This window comes from Oryx dammah, unplaced genomic scaffold (genome assembly GCF_014754425.2).
Source record: "Oryx dammah isolate SB20612 unplaced genomic scaffold, SCBI_Odam_1.1 HiC_scaffold_23, whole genome shotgun sequence".
Taxonomy (NCBI): domain Eukaryota; kingdom Metazoa; phylum Chordata; class Mammalia; order Artiodactyla; family Bovidae; genus Oryx; species Oryx dammah.
Window position 1 is genome coordinate 69,185,470 of NW_024070207.1, and position 16,724 is coordinate 69,202,193.

Consider the following 16,724-nt stretch of genomic DNA (forward strand, 5'->3'; position numbering starts at 1 on the left):
TGGGATTATTTGAGAGAATAGCACTGAAACATATACATTACCATATGTAAAACAGATGAATAGTGCGAGTTTGATGTATGAGGCAGGGAACCCAAAGCTGGTGCTCCCTTAACAGTTTTGAAGATTTGTGGTTATGTATTCTGTAGAATGTCCCTCAGTTGGGATTTGTCTGATGTTTTTATCATGGTTAGATTGGGATACTGAGTTTTTGAGAGGAAGACCACAGAGGTAAAATACTGTTCTCATCACATCATATCAACATACTGTCAACATGATTTATCACTGCTGATGCTGACCATGATTACCTGGCCGAGGCAGTGTTTGTTAGGTTTCTCCAGAGTCAATTTACTTTTTTCTTATTTCCATTATGTACTGTTTAGAAGGAATTGCTTTGGGCAGTCTACACTTTAAGACGGGCATTATGTACCACTTCCATGAGGATGGAGTGTCTACGTAAATTATTTGTAATTTTTATGCACTGGAGATGTGCTATTCTCTCTCATTTATTTATTAATTTATTTATTCAGTCACTTATTTGTATCAGTATTGGCTCATGAATATTTATTTTAAACTTTGGGTTATAATCCAATACTACTTTATTTGTTTCTCAAATTGTTCCAACTTTGGCCGTTGGGAGCTTTTTCAGTTGACTCCTGGGCCCCTTTGACATATTTCCATCATGTGGGTTAATTTTTTTCATTTTGAGCCTGGTTGATTTTTGGTCTGCCTTCTGCTATGAAAAAACTTAATCTCTCTTATGTGTGATAGGCCTTTAGATTTTTTAAAACAGTCATCATTAGCTCCTGTAGTCTGCTCCAGACTAAACATTTCCCACGCATTCCTTCAGACATTCTTCATGTGGCAGATTTATTGACTCCTTTCTCTCCTAGTTGCTTTCTTCTGGAAACATTCCATTTTGTCAGTTACTTGAACTACCTCCTCCCACTATTCTTACCCTTCAAAACTTTGCATTATAAAATTTGAGAGAGGGAGTTCCCTGGAGGTCCAGTGGTTAGGACTCCATGCTTTCACTTCCACGGCCACAGGTTCAATCCCTTGTCAGGAAACTGAGATTTCAGCTTGACAAATATATATATATATATTTGTAGAAGAAAAAAAAACTTTTAGAGAAATCGAAAGTAGTTCCACTTCTGGAATCTATTTGTGATACTACATAGTACACAGACTTTATCACTGAATGAATAAATGACCCTGTATAAGAATGAAGACCCTTAGGGGAAATATAATGCTTCTGCTTTGAGCACAACTTAATATTTTTCAAAGTCATTTAGAAGGTGAGGCGAGGTGAAGGCCCACTGGTGAGGAGCACTGGCTGAGATGCAGGCAGCAGCCGCAGGGCCTGGAGAGGAGACCACGGGGGCCTCAACCTCCTGGGGCCTGCTCGCCCGCGTCCCAGCTCCGCACCACGAACCACAGGAGGCTCCGGGCGTGAACCAGCTGCCCATGGAGATGCTCCGGAAGGTGCTGATCTACCTGCCTCCAAGCACGCTGCTCCGGCACTGCCGCCAGGTGTGCCGGCGCTGGCGAGACCTGGTGGACAGCTGGGACCTGTGGCGGAGCATCCTGCCCTGGAAACACCCCGACCTGTGGCCCGTCATCCGCACCTGCCTGCCCCCTGTTGATGACCCCGGGCCCTGCATCCTGGGCCGCTTCTGCGAGCTCAGACCCATAGGACGCAAGCTCATCGCGAACCCGCTGGGCAAAGAAGACCTCTGGAACTGTATGATGCTGAGCTGTAGAGATGGCTCGGAGGAAGAGGAAGACTTGGGGGTCAGGCTGAAGACTTCTGGGGAGATGAGCTACAGTCCTGCCTACAGGTGTTGGTACAAGGGAGAAATTTTGGACCTGGAGGAGGAGGGTCTGTGGCGGGAACTCCTGGATAGTGGAAAGATTTGGATTTCTGTCTGTCGCCGCTGGACAGAGCAACAAGGAAGTGACCAGATGTATCAGCTAGTCGTCAAGCTTCTAGATGCCAACTATGCCATCTTGCATTATTTCTTCCATAAACGTTTTCCCGTCCGGCCACGGACAGGCAGTTTCTCCTTTCGGATCATGCATGCATTCACCAACATCAAGAAGGGCGTCCGCTTTGTGTTGTTTGACCACAGTGTTGAGGGCTATGATTCGTGGCCTGAGCAGTGTGGAGTCTGCAGGCCCCAATCCAGTGTCATCGTACAGATCCGTCCCTAGGCTGTCCCTGTAAGACAACGTGACCGTGCCTTCCAGGAGCTGGGACCTTTGGCCAGACCACCTCTAATTGAAAGCGTGTAGCTCCAGGCATCATGGGATCTCTCCTGGATCCAATCAAGAGTCCTACTGGGCCCTGTCTTTAAATTCTATGAGAAACTATGAGAAGAACATTCTTACATCAGGGTTACTGACTGAACGCAGCCCCTGTTCTACGGAGTGGAGACACACGGATGAAAACGAGGAAATGGTGAAAGGGCTCCTCACCGTGCCACCCCCCATCCCCCCGCCGGCCAGTGCCAGGCCCCTCTGGTTCAGCCCCCATGCCCTCTGCCCTTGTCTTCTGTTTCTGCTGCAGAGGCTTCATTGATCACTTCCAAGAAACCGTCTCCTTGTGTCTGAACCAGAAACTCATCCCTCTGGCTGAGTAATTCCAGTCTCTAACCTTCTGTGATTTCAAGACTGTGACCAGGACTCAGAGCTGAAAGCTGCTGCTAAGTTGCTTCAGTTGTGTCTGACTCTGTGCGACCCCATAAATGGCAGCCCATCAGGTTCCACCGTCCCTGGGATTCTCCACGCAAGAACACCGGAGTGGGTTGCCATTTCCTTCTCCAATGCATGAAAGTGAAAAGTGAAAGTGAAGTCGCTCAGTCATGTCCGACTCTTAATTAGAGACTCCATGGACTGCAGCCTACCAGGCTCCTCCATCCATGGGATTTTCCAGGCAAGAGTACTGGAGTGGGGTGCCGTTGCCTTCTCTGAATTAGCTCAAAAGATTGTTTAGAGGCAGAGGGTTCTGCCCACCCTGTGAACAATGAATTTGGTCCCCAGAGCCCAACCTTATTCTGGATTCTATGGTGGATAGAGTTATTTTGTTACTTTGAAATTCTTTTTGAATATGGAGATAATAAATCAGGAATGTATCTTCAAAAAAAAAACAAAAAACAAAAAACAAAGTCATTTAGAAAGTAGTTTCTTTGACCCTTCTAATCCCTTTGTGAAGCAGGTAGGGCATGTAGTGGTATACCCAGAAAAGAAAGTCTCAAAGAGAGGGAGCCTTGTCCAAAGTTGCCATATGAGTTAGACCCAGTTCTCTTGACTCTTACTCCAGTAACCTTTATGTTTTGTTTAAATTTTGACTGTGTAGGCTAACATTTGTTTGTCAGACCTTCATCCTTAATCAGAATTGTCTGTACATTTTCATATGGTCTGAACTTAGCTTCTTGATATAAAATGAAATATGAAAGCTAAGTCTGAAAGGTGAATGTTTATTAAATACTTTTTTAAAAAATCATTTTTCTCTGCTAGTACATATCAATTAGGTGGTCAAGCCAAAACCCAGAAAGCATATGGTTAGTTTGGGAATAGAAGTGTGAACAGAACAAAAATGAATGTCTTCTAATTGTCCTTGCTTGCTGCAGGTATTAGGCAGCTAGCTTTGTCTCTTTTTCACCAGCTATCAAATTCTAATGGAAAGGTGCTGAGGTGCAGCTAATCCCAAATAGTATATAACCCCCAAATAATTTATACAGCAATATTTTGTCACACATGCACACTCCAGTGCCCAGTTCCTGTTCTTCTATTTTGAGGGTTTCAGAGATTGTTCTGGGAGACTTGGCAAAAGGCACCAACTTTTATTCCTAGGATATCTCTGTTCATTCATGAACAAGGCAAGAAGATATTAATAGTAAGTCTTGTCATGCAGGCTAGAACTGATGTGGAGAAAAAAGAAATCAACAACACTTTTCTGTGTTTCTACCTGATCACTCCCTTAATCTTAAAATCGTTTGTACAAACCAGAAATTGTGCTTTTTACAGAGTATTTGAGATCACAATTGTTCAGAATCAACTTGCCATACCCAAAGAGCCTGCTGCCAAGGAGTTGAAGAGGGAGCTAACTGTCTGCAGCGCCACCTAATGGCCATGATGGGCTGAAGAAAGTTGTTCCGTCACTAAGTTGTCTAACTGCTATCCTGTGAAATGTAGCACACCAGACTCCTGTGTCCTCCACTATCTCCCATAGTGTGCTCAAATTCATGTCCACTGAGTCAGTGATGCTATCTAACCATTTTATCCTCTGCCACCCTTTCTTTTGCCTTCAGTCTTTCCCAGCATCAGGGTCTTTCCCAATGAGTCAGTTCTTCACATCAGGTGGTATTGGAGCTTCAGCTTCAGCATCAGTCCTTCTCAGGCTGAAATCAATTCAAGGTTATGATTGACAATCCAGGAGACTCTCAAGAGTTCTCCAGCACCACAATTTGAAAGCATCATTTCTTCATGGTCCAACTCTCACATCCATACATGAATACTGGAAAACCCATAACTTTGACTATATGGACATTTGTCAGCAAAGTGATGTCTTGGCTTTTTAAGACACTATCTAGCTTTGTCATAGCTTTCCTTCCAAGGAGCAATCATCTTTTAATTTCATGGCTGCAGTCACCATCCTCAGTTATTTTGGAGCCTAAGGAAAGAAAATCTGTCACTGCTTCCACTTTTTCCCCTTCTATTTGCCATGAAATGATGGGATCAGATGCCATCATCCTAGGTTTTTGAATGTTGAATTTCAAGCCTCCTCTTTCACTCTCTTTCACCTTCATCTAGAGACTCTTCAGTTTCTCTTCACTTTCTGCCATTAGAGTGGTATCTAATATCTGAGGTTGTTGATATTTCTCCTGGCAATATTGTTTCCAGCTTGTGATTGATCCAGCCCAGCATTTCACATGATGTATTCTGTGTAGAAGTTAAATAAACAGGGTGACAATATACAGCCTTGATGTACTCCCTTCTCAATTTTGAACCAGTCAGTTGTTCCATGTCCAGTTCTAACTGTTGCTTTTTGACCTGCATATAGGTTTTTCTCAGGAGACAGGAAGGGTGATCTGGTTTTCCCATCTCTTTAAGAATTTTCCACAGTTTGTTGTGATCCACACAGTCCAAGGCTTTAGTGTAGTCAGTGAAGCGGAAGTAGATGATTTTCTAAAACTCCCTTGCTTTCTCGAATGTTGGCAATTTGGTCTCTGGTTCCTCTGCCTTTTCTAAACCTAGCTTGTACATCTGATTCTTGGTTCATATACTGCTGAAGCCTAGCTTGAAGGATTTCAAGCATAACCTTGCTAGCATGTGAAATGAGCATGATTGTGCGGTAGTTTGAACATTCTTTGGCACTGCCTTTCTTTGGGATTGGAATTAAAACTGATCTTTCCAGTCCTGTGGCTACTGCTGAGTTTTCCAAATTGGCTGGCATATTGAGTGAAACACTTTAACAGCATCATCTTTTAGGATTTGAAATAGCTCAGCTGGGATTCTATCACCTCCACTCACTTTTTTCATAGTAATGCTTCCTAAGGGCTTCCCTGATAGCTCAGTTGGTAAAGAATCTGCTTGCAATGCCAGAGACCCCAGTTCGATTTCTGGTTTGGGAAAATCTGCTGGAGAAGGGATAGGCTACCCACTCCAGTTATCTTGGGCTTACCTTGTGGCTCAGCTGGTAAAGAATCCACCTGCAATGCAGGAGACCTGGGTTAGATCCCTGGGTTGGGAAGATCCCCTGGAAAAGGGAAAGGCTACCCACTCCAGTATTCTGGCCTGGAGAATTCCATGGACTGTATAGTCCATGGTGTTGCAAAGAGTCAGACATGACTGAATAACTTTCACTTTCAAGGCCCACTTGACTTCACACTCTAAGATGTTTGGCCGTAGGTGACATCATGGTTATCCAGGTCATTAAGACCTTTCTTGTATAGTTCTGTGTATTCTTGCCACCTCTTCTTAATCTTTTCTGTTTCTGTTAGGTCCTTACTGTTTCTGTCCCTTATCATGACCATCCTTGCATGAAATATTCCCTTGGTATCTCCAATTTTATTGAAGAGATCTCTAGTATTTTCCTTCTATTGTTTTCCTTTACTTGTTTGCATTGTTCATTTAAGAAGGTCTTCTTTTCTCTTCCCGCTATTCTCTGGAACTCTGCAGTCAGTTGGGTGTATCTTTCCCTTTCTCCCTTGCTTTTGCTTCTCTTCTTTCCTCAACTATTTGTAAAGCCTCCTCAGACAACCTGTTTGCTTTCTTGCTTTTGTTTTTCTTTGAAATGATTTTGGTCACTGCCTCCTGTACAATGTTATGAACCTCTATCCATAATTCTTCAGGCACTCTGTCTACCAGATCTAATCCATTGAATCTATTCATCACCTCCACTATATAATAATAAAAAATTTGATTTGGGCTTCCCAGGTGGTGCTAGTTGTAAAGAACCTGCCTGCCAATGCGGGAGACATAGGAGACGTGGTTTTGATCCCTGGGTCAGGAAGATCCCCTGCAGAAGGAAATGGCAACCTGCTCCAGTATTCTTGCCTGGGAAATCCCATGGACAGAGGGGCCTGGCAGGCTAAAATTTATGGAGTCGCAAAGAGTTGGACACAACTTAGCACCTAAACATACCCGAATGCTCTAGTAGTTTTCCCTACTTTCTTAATTTAAGCCTGTATTTTGCAGTAAGGGGTATTTGAAAGGAGGTGGTTTTAGGTTTGGCTGGCAAATGGGAAAGGCTGAGTTTCAGGACTGAGGGAGGGTGAGTACCCAGAGAAGGAGGAGGGTAGCAAAGGGACTGAGAACTAGACTTTTCAACTCTGGTGATAAAGGATGGGGCAGGGAGTAAGTGGGCTTAGACACAAATACCTACTCCAAGTGTAGAGAGGTTGGTGAGAAACTTCTCTTAGCTTTAATATTTTATGGATCTCTGAGATGGAGGGATGATGGAGGAACCTGGAAGCATGACTGAGTAGTTGAATCAGCTATAGTAAAAGGGGAGGTGGGACTGGCTTTTAATTATTTAGAGCTATGAACTTTACTTATTTGCTATCTGCAAGAGGTTCTGAAGTGAATTGAGTGAGAATTATGAATTCTGCTGATTCCTTTTACTTAAAGAAAAGCTAAGTCTTTTGGAAACTTGAACTTTTAAAATTCTCCTTTTCCACCCAAAGTATTAGTCAATGTAAATGCAATCAATATGCTCCTTCCCTAGATAAGGGTATCTAAGTTAATGACAGAGCCAGGTAATGACTCCAGGTCCACATGGCCCTGACTGACCCTGGTGGCTGGGCAACTTTGAATAAATGTGGGAGATATGAATTTTTGCAAAGGGTCTGATGAACCTAAGTTAAGACTTCGAGGAAAAGCTTCCACACCATCCATAGATGTTATCTGATTATGTGTACATGGGTGCTGGATACATTTAAAATCTTCCAACTTATCTGAACCCAGTGTTCCCACTTCCATCTTGGGTGCCATATCTCCTCATTCTCTCATCTCTTCTCTCTCCCACGTTTGTTGAATGCACAAGATTAAGTGTAATAATGTTGCTACATAGAACAAAATGGCTTGCTTAACTGTGACTTTAAGGCCACACATAAGATAGTCTGTGTAAGTCTTAGCTCCCTCATTAGATGAGTGCTTTAAGTCTTTTAAAAAAATGTGCATCAGTATACTTGTGGTGGATTCATGTTGATGTATGGCAAAACCAATACAATATTGTAAAGTAATTAACCTCCAATTAAAACAAATAAATTTATATTTTTTAAAAAATGTGAGGGTGAGAACAAGAAAACTTTTAGATTATTATTCTTCCATTTGTTTTGCAGCCTGAGGATTTAGAACTCAATGACAAAGATAGATACTAAACTTTTAAAAAAGCCAAGTCCTTTTATTTGGACTCTTGTTTCTTCATCCTTCCACTGTTCACTGTCACTTCTCCCAAAATATACATACATGTGTATTAATGTTGTTGTTAGTCACTCAGCCATATCCGACTCTGCGACCCCATGAACTATAGCCTGCCAGGCTCCTCTGTCCATGTAATTTTCCAGGCAAGAATCCTGGAATGGGTTGACATTCCCTTCTCCAGGAGATCTTCCCAACCCAGGGATTGAACCTGGGTCACCTGCATTGCAGGCAGATTCTTTACTGGCTGTGCCACCAGGGAAGCTGTATATATATATATTTCTGATTCCAACAGAAGAGCAGTGCCAGGCTTAGACATGTAGGTGAAAAACAGAAAGATGTAGAGGCAAAAATCAGTCCACTTTCTAAATCACCATATATAAAAAATTATTTTATAATAAAATAAAAACTATTTATATATTCTCTCCTCTTCTACCCTTCCTCCTCAGCAAATCTGGTGGACAGAGTAGTCTGACACCTCACAAATACTCTAATTCTAAAAAAGAAACTAAATTCTGTCTCTGACATTCCATTTCCCCTATGATTTTGGTTAGGTATAAATTTTCCTATGCTTGCTTTGAAACATGCCTCAGGATCTTAGTGAGATGGCAGGCAGATGGGGTATTAATTCAGGGTGATGTTTCTCACTTCATGGTGCCCATGCAACATTTATTGTCATTAAAGTAGTGTCATTCAAATGAGGGGGCTGATGTTGGAAAATAAATGCAAAGTTGATCATTGTTCTGTGGATTTTTTCTTTTTTTTTAAATTAATTAATTTATTTATTTTTAATTTTTACTTTACAATTCTGTTCTGTGGATTTAAGCTTTGATGAAACTGAATTAGCGACAGCACTTCAATTCTGCTTATGCAGTATGCATCTGTATCACTCAATAGTAAAACTCTGGAGACTCTGACAGGAGGACAAAGCCTCTAAGGTATATTAGGGTGGTGGAGAATACCTACTTCTCCTATTTTAATAGGCTATGAAGAGGATGAAGAATATACTATGTGCACAGTAACCTGAGTGCCTAGAAAGAAAAATGTAGATGTTTTGTTAGTCCTGTGTAAGATCTTTGGTTAATTCTGCAGAGCCCTGTAGAATCCTGAAAGCCTTGTAACTAATTTCTCTTTTTCCTCCTCAGGATTTTGTTTTCCCCTGGTGCCCAAGTTAAAAGAAAAATTGATTCCTTTCTATCTTATATTTAGCTTTTGTCCCTCTGCATTGAGGCTTTGAAATCTGAAAACCTCTTTGGTATGGCTGGCTACTGATGGTTAGGCTTAAACATTAAACAACCTTACAGAACTAATTAGGTTTTATGGCCTATGGCCCAGTCAACTAATTTTGCTTCATAGAATTTCTGAGGAAAAAAAATACACATTTAGGACTTAGTAAAACTTCCTTCAAAATAGCTCCTTGTACATGCAAGTGTTGCTGACCTGGGGAAATGTTTTGTACTAGCCCAGCTTGTGAACATGCAGGTTTCTGTGCTATTTTTCACCATGTCACTCTAGGTTGGGCTTTGGAAGGTGAGGGGAACAGCAGCCATTTTTGAGAATTAGAATAAATCAATCAAATGTCTAAAGAACACAGCTTGATTAATTCAAAATGGAAGCCCTAGACTCCCCAGTCTTATGCGTCACATCAATAATTTCTTTTTGGCCAGAGACCTAAGCATCTGTGTCCAAATGTCATACTGTTTCCTGGACAGATTCATCAAGTCAAACTTCAAATTGCTTGCTTTTTTCCTGCATCATCCCCTATTTAAGTTAAGCTTAAGCTTTAAAATGAGAGCTATTAAATAGTAAAAACAAACAAACACACAACAATAATAGAACATTATGTCCTGGCCCTCAGAGGTCAATTTAATGTGATTAATGGCGTAAAACTTCACAAAGGCTTTTGCTGGAGGATTACCAGAAACAGCATCATTCAGTATGTTGCCACACACTGCCATTCTTCCACGTTGGCATTATTTACTGATGTAGAAGAAGTACAATATTTGTACCTATTAAAACTTTTAGTTTCCTTTCAGCTTTTTCTAAGTAAAAGTGGAAATGCACCATTATTGTTAAAACCCTTCTAAAGGCCAAAAAAACCTCCTGAATATTGTTTACATCCCTGGTTAGAAGCAAGTACTGAGGCAGAGCTGCTCTGTCTGCTTTGATTCATATCAAGGGCAACACTATGTGTGCGTGTACGTGTGTGTGTGTGTGTGTGTGTGTGTGTGTGTGTGTTCATGAAGGAGTGGGTAGTGAATGGAGCAAGAGTTTCAAGGAAGGAGGAGGAGGGGGCTGGAAGGAAAAAAAAACTCAATGAGTCGAAGCTGCATAATGAAAAGATTCTGAAATTTAATTTACAAAAATGGCTGTGTTTTTTCTCTCACCTCCTCCTCTCTCTCCTTTCTTCCTCCCCACTCTGCCCAAAAGCACTGAAGTAAAATGAGACTGTCGGATTGAAGCCACACACCCACTCTAGGTCTGTTTTGAGAAAGGGATTTTTTTTCTCTCTCCTTATTTACTTTGTGGCCCTGGCAGAAAGGATACTGCAAGATTCAGTTTCGGTGTGTAGATTTGCCACTGTTTGGCTTGTTCCCCTACACTGTGCTGCTCTTTGGTCTGGCAAGCAGGGTCAAAGCTTAAAAAGCTGGCTATGGTCACATTTCTCACCATCTCTTGTGGCTTCACAGTTAGCCACTGAGTATTCAGTCACTGTCCCTATGCCATATGGCCTGAAAGAGTTGAACATTTAGTTTCCAAATTTGGAAATCCTCAAATGTTGCAGTGGAAGATGAGTTTGTCCTTGTGGCTGGAGGTTCTGTTGAGAATTTTTGGAAAAGGAATAAAATGTCTTTCTAACCTAGTAATCAAGAATAAGTCTGTGAACATGTACGTAATTCAACTGATGTGTTTTCGGGAACAGCTACATTATTTAATATTGGGGTTTCCCTTTTTAATTTTTGTCTAGGACTCTTTAGAGTTCCTGTATTTGACTCCATTCATGTTTTTTTGAGGCTAGTTGCCAATTTCCAACTGCTGTAAAAGGTAGATTCTGTATTTTCTTGGTCTCGCTTGGCTTCTGTTCTTCTATAGTTTGTGTTCTTTCCTCAAAATAAAATTGCACCTAATTAAAAAGGTAGATGGGTATTCACTTTTAATACTGTTCATGAAACCCTATATCCTACACCCACTTTGTTAGGAATATCTTCCTCACATGCAACATATACCTCTCCTGTGAAGTACAGGAGAGACACGTAGGTCTAGGATCTGAGACCTAGGATTGGATCAAGTCATCTGGCATGCAACTAGACAGGGGCAGGCAGCTATGGGACAAGAACTGGAATGTGTAGTATAGTGAGCTGAGGAACAGAGGAGGAAACTGAGTACACCTTTGGTAAAAAAAGAAAAAAATTGAGTCAGAAAGGACCTGCAGCAGGCAGACAGTGAGAAGGAAACTGAAGCAGACTCAAGAGCAGTGTGTCTTTGGTTATAGCTGTACACTGAACATTCCTTGTTGCTCCCTCGTTTCTTATTAAGTTATCCTTCTGCTGTCTCTGATTTGTACATAACATAGATCTTTCAACTCATTCTTTTAATGAATTTCATCACATTCTTTGTTTTTTTTCTTTTTTAATATAAATTTATTTATTTTAATTGGAGGTTAATTACTTTACAATATTGTATTGCATTGTCTTTTTTAGCTCTGTCTTTTTCATGGCCTTTGGGAGCCCAGAACTAGATGTGCTACCTTAGGAAAAATTTGATCAGTGCTCTGGGAAGATGGATTCATCATTCTGGCTTGTATTTTTATACATGCTATCACATTTATGCTCAGCAATCACCTTACTGACTCATAGTCCATTTTGATTCTGAAATCCTTTGAGTGTTACATTTCTCAGTCTGATCTTGACAGAAACAGAAAGAAAGATAGATTTAGAGATAGGGTTCTCAGATCAGATATGTTAAAGGATATAATGGGTTAAACAAAATAGAATAATTTCTTTACTACATATCTTCCCAGTCTTTCTGTTTATGTATACTGTGACTCTATAGTTGAAACTTCTCCTAAACTCATTTTCTGAAAACATCTATTAGTATTCATATTTTGAGAAATACTTGTGTTTCAAGGCACACAGTTTGAGAGAGAATGATTTTTGAAATTTAGAGGACTTAAAGTTTTAAGTAAAATGATGTTTCCTTTATAATTTTGCTTCCCATGCCCATTTGATATTTAACATTTCTATGCCCTAACTACAGGAAATCTTTTACCATCTGATGTTAGTACTTGGCATCCATCCATTTCACTGTGGATTTCATTTTCAAAGCCCAATAAGTTGTTTTCCCATCCCATTCTTTTCTACCTTTCCACTATGGCCCTGGGAATTAGAATATACAATCCTGCCTCATGAGAGCTTATTTCTTCCTCTCAGTTTTGCAAACCTGGAAATTAGTGGAAATAATAAACATAATTGTATGGAGCTTTGTATTTTCAAGGTACTTTCACATTCATTACCTCATTTGATCCTCTCCACACCTCAGTAGATAAGCAGAGCGTGGATTATTAGCCCGTTCTAGTTCATGACCAAACAGCTAGCTGAAGATAGAGCCAGTAAGATTTTTTAGATAAATAAGCTCCACTACACTTAACTCATCTTTTTTAAAAAAGCTTCATTTAGATATAAAACACATACCATACCAGTCATTTAAAGTATACAGTGGCTGTTAGTATATTTATAGAGAAGTGCAACTATCAGCTCAGTCCATTTTAATAGCTAGAAATTTCTTTTAAATAATCTTTTTTCATGAAATTTGAACAAAACCTGTACTTTAGTTAATAATACTGTATCACGTGTTAATTTCCTAGTTTTTACAGCATAGTATTTTTTTATACTCAGAATTAGAAGTTTCAAGCCTCATTCAATTTTTTTAAAATCACTAAGATGAATTTTCTAGGCTTTTAGCAGTAATACTAAGTGCCAAAATACATAGAACTATGTCAAAGTTTTGAGTGAATATAAATTAGAAATCTAGCATTCTGTTCATGCTAAGTCAAACAAGTGGAATCAAAATGTCATGAATTTTATTGCTAGGCAAAAACTCATAACTTTCTAAAATATGCATATTATACATAATACATATGTGTATGCAAAAGCTTTTCTATTATGCTTGATAAAGGCTTGAGAAAGAACAAAAACAACAAAAAAGAGATAGAGAAATTGGAAAACATAAACTAGATGAAATGGGAGCACTGAATATGAAATAGAAAAAGTGAAACAAACTAGATGAAAGTAAAACATCATCATATTAGAAACATATCTGGAGCTTTGGAGAAAAAAAGCAATACTTGGGTATTTATTTACATTATTCAAAAAATTCCAAGATAATTCTCTGGATTTTAAAAAATGATTACAAGTTTTTCTATTAAATAATTGTTTTTTCAGTTCAGTTCAGCTCAGTTCAGTCACTCAGTCATGTCTGACTCTTTGTGACCCCATGAACTGCAGCATTCCAGGCCTCCCTGTCCATCACCAAGTCCCGGAGTTCACTCAGACTCATGTCCATTGAGTCAGTAATTGTTTTTTAGTGATATAGAATTCTATTATCTTCTGTTGACCAATCCTGATACAACAGTATTAAGTGAATAAGAGTTACATAATCACAATAGTAAGAGATGTTTATCAGTTTTCACAATCAATAGCTAGACCAAAAAAATAGATAATTATAATTGCAAGCCATAATGGAAACATATTTAACCTAACGGTATAAAATAATTACATACAATTTGGGGAGTTAAGTAGAGTGATGTGGTAAGTGGAAGTGCATACATACAACCATTCTCATCCACCCAGCCAAATTATCCATATATATGATCCTATTACTATCTTCTTAATTGTTTGGTGTTTATTTTGGGTAAGATCATTTCCTTGTCTTGATTCCTGCCTAGAGAAGTTCTTTTACCATTTGTTGTAAAGCTGGTTTAGTGGTGCTGAATTCTTTTAACTCTTGCTTGTCTGGAAAGCTTTTGATTTCTCTGTCAAATCTGAACAAGAGTTTTGCTGGGTAGAGTATTCTTGGTTGTAGGTTCTTCCCTTTCATCACTTTAAATATATCCTGCCATTCATTCCCTCTGGCTTGTAGAGTTTCTGTTGAAGAATCAGCTGATAACATTATGGGAGTTCTCTTGTATATTATTTGTCATTTTTCCCTTGTTGCTTTAGTATTTTACCTCTGTCTTTAATTTTTGTCGGTTTGATTATTATGTGTCTTGGTGTGTTCCTCCTTGGGTTTATCCTGCCTGGGACTCTCTGTGCTTCCTGAACTTAATAGACTATTTCTTTTCCCATGTTAGGTAAGTTTTCAGCTATTATCTCTTCAAACGTTTTCTTGGATCCTTTTTCTCTCTCTTCTCCTTCTGGGACCCCTATAATGCGAATGTTGGTGCATTTAATGTTGTCCCAGAGGTCTCTTAGACTGTCTTCATTTTTTTTTTTCATCCTTTTGTCTATATTCTGTTTTGCAGCAATGATTTCCACCATTCTCTCCTCCCAGGTACTTGTCGATTCTTCTGCCTCAATTATTCTGCTATTGATTCCTTCCAGTGTATTGTTCATCTCTGTTTGTTTGTTCTTTAGTTCCTGTAGGTCTTTGGCAAATAATTCTTGCATCTTCTCAATGTTTGCCTCCATTCTTTTTCTGAGACCCTGGATCATCTTCATTATCATTATTATGAATTCTTTTTCTGGAAGGTTGCCTATCTCCACTTCACTTGGTTATTTTTCTGGGGTTTTATCTTGTCCTTTCATCTGGATATAACTCTCTGTTTTTTCATTCTATTTAACTTTCTGTGATGTGGTTTTCATTCTAGCTGCTGTTGGATTGTGTTTCTTCTTGCTTCTGTCTGCCTTCTGGTGGATGAAGCTAAGAGCCTTCTGTAAGCTTTCTGATGGGAGGGACTGATGGTGGGGAAAACTGGGTCTTGTTCTAGTGGGCAGGGCTCAGATCAGATCAGATCAGATCAGTCACTCAGTCGTGTCTGACTCTTTGCGACCCCATGAATCGCAGCACGCCAGGCCTCCCTGTCCATCACCATCTCCTGGAGTTCACTCAGACTCACATCCATCAGTGATGCCATCCAGCCATCTCATCCTCTGTCGTCCCCTTCTCCTCCTGCCCCCAATCCCTCCCAACATCAGGGTCTTTTCCAATGAGTCAACTCTTCGCATGAGGTGGCCAAAGTACTGGAGTTTCAGCTTTAGCATCAGTCCTTCCAAAGAAATCCCAGGGCTGATCTCCTTCAGAATGGACTGGTTGGATCTCCTTGCAGTCCAACGGACTCTCAAGAGTCTTCTCCAACACCACAGTTCAAAAGCATCAATTCTTTGGTGCTCAGCTTTCTTCACAGTCCAACTCTCACATCCATACATGACCACAGGAAAAACCATAGCCTTGACTAGACGGACCTTTGTTGGCAAAGTAATGTCTCTGCTTTTGAATATGCTATCTAGGTTGGTCATAACTTTTCTTCCAAGGAGTAAGCTTCTTTTAATTTCATGGGCAGGGCTCTAATCCAATTATCTGCTGATGGATGGGGTTGTGCTCCCTCCCTGTTAGTTGTTTGGCCTGAGGTAACTCAACCCTGGAGTCTGCCAGATCTATAGAAAGGTTAATGGTGAACTGCAAGAAGGCTTAAACCAAGGGGCCCCTTCCAGGACTGCTGATGCCAGTTCCTCCATCCGATGGGGAGCCACTGCTGGCCCATGCCTCCACAGAGACCCTTCAAAACTAGCAAGTAGGTCTGGTTCAGTGTCTGTGGGTCACTGCTCCATTCTCCTGGTCTTTGTCCACTCATGATTTTGTTCATGCCCTCCTAGAGTGGAGTTTCTGTGTCCCCAAGTCCTGTAGAAGTCCTGAAATCAAATCCCACTGGCCTGCAAAGTCAGATCCCCTGGAGAGTTCTCAGTCCCTTTGCTGGTTCCCCAGGCTGGGAAGCTTAGAACCTTCACAATAGTGGGAGAACTTTCTTGATATTATTGTTCTCTAGCTTGTGCATCACCCACCTGGTGTATGGGATATGATTTATTATGATTGCACCCCTCATACCATCTCGTTGCAACTTTTTTGTCTTTGGACATGGGATATATTTTTTTGGTGGGTTCCAGTGTCCTCCTGTTTATGGTTATTCAATAGCTAGTTGTGATTTTGGTTGTTCTCACAGGAGGACCGCGTCTTTCTTCTCCACCATCTTGAACCAGAAGCCCATCAGTTCTCTAGTCTAATTCCTTTCCTGTTATTTTTGGAAATGGAAATATATATATATTCACATCTATATGAATTTGCTTGACAAATATGAAAATTTGCTGACAGAGCAATTGTGGAAAATTATTTGGCAGGAAATCACATGTGGAGAGGCCCACTGGGTCACTTGGTGCCTGAACACCATGTGGGAAGTTGTCAGAAGAAAGCCAAGACAATCTTAGAATAGGCTGTCATAGAGGAGGCTCATTACTAGGTGGCAGGAATACTTTCTTTTTGTTGAAAGGGACTTCTGGTTATGAAAATCTCTAACCTCCCTGACTCTCTGCTAAAAGGATTGACTAGTTAATCTTGCATATATTTTTGTAATGTGGCAATTTGTGCACTGGTTGGGGGCATGCTGGGCAAACCCTTTTGGTCTAAGTTGGTGATCTTCAAGAGGAAAGAGGAAAACTTTGCCATTTCGGACATTTAGCAATGTCTCAAGACATTTCTGGTCATAACTTGGTGGAGGGATTGCTACTGGCATCTAATGGGAACAGGGCAGG

General features: G+C 40.4%; 1 protein-coding gene across 1 annotated transcript; it reads left to right on the forward strand.

Moving 5' to 3' along the window:
• Positions 1-1,338: 1,338 nt before the first annotated feature.
• Positions 1,339-2,211, forward strand: LOC120881626 (F-box only protein 27-like). The gene has a single exon (XM_040265318.1). It carries the CDS (start codon positions 1,339-1,341, stop codon positions 2,209-2,211), a length of 873 nt encoding a protein of 290 aa, XP_040121252.1.
• Positions 2,212-16,724: the final 14,513 nt, after the last annotated feature.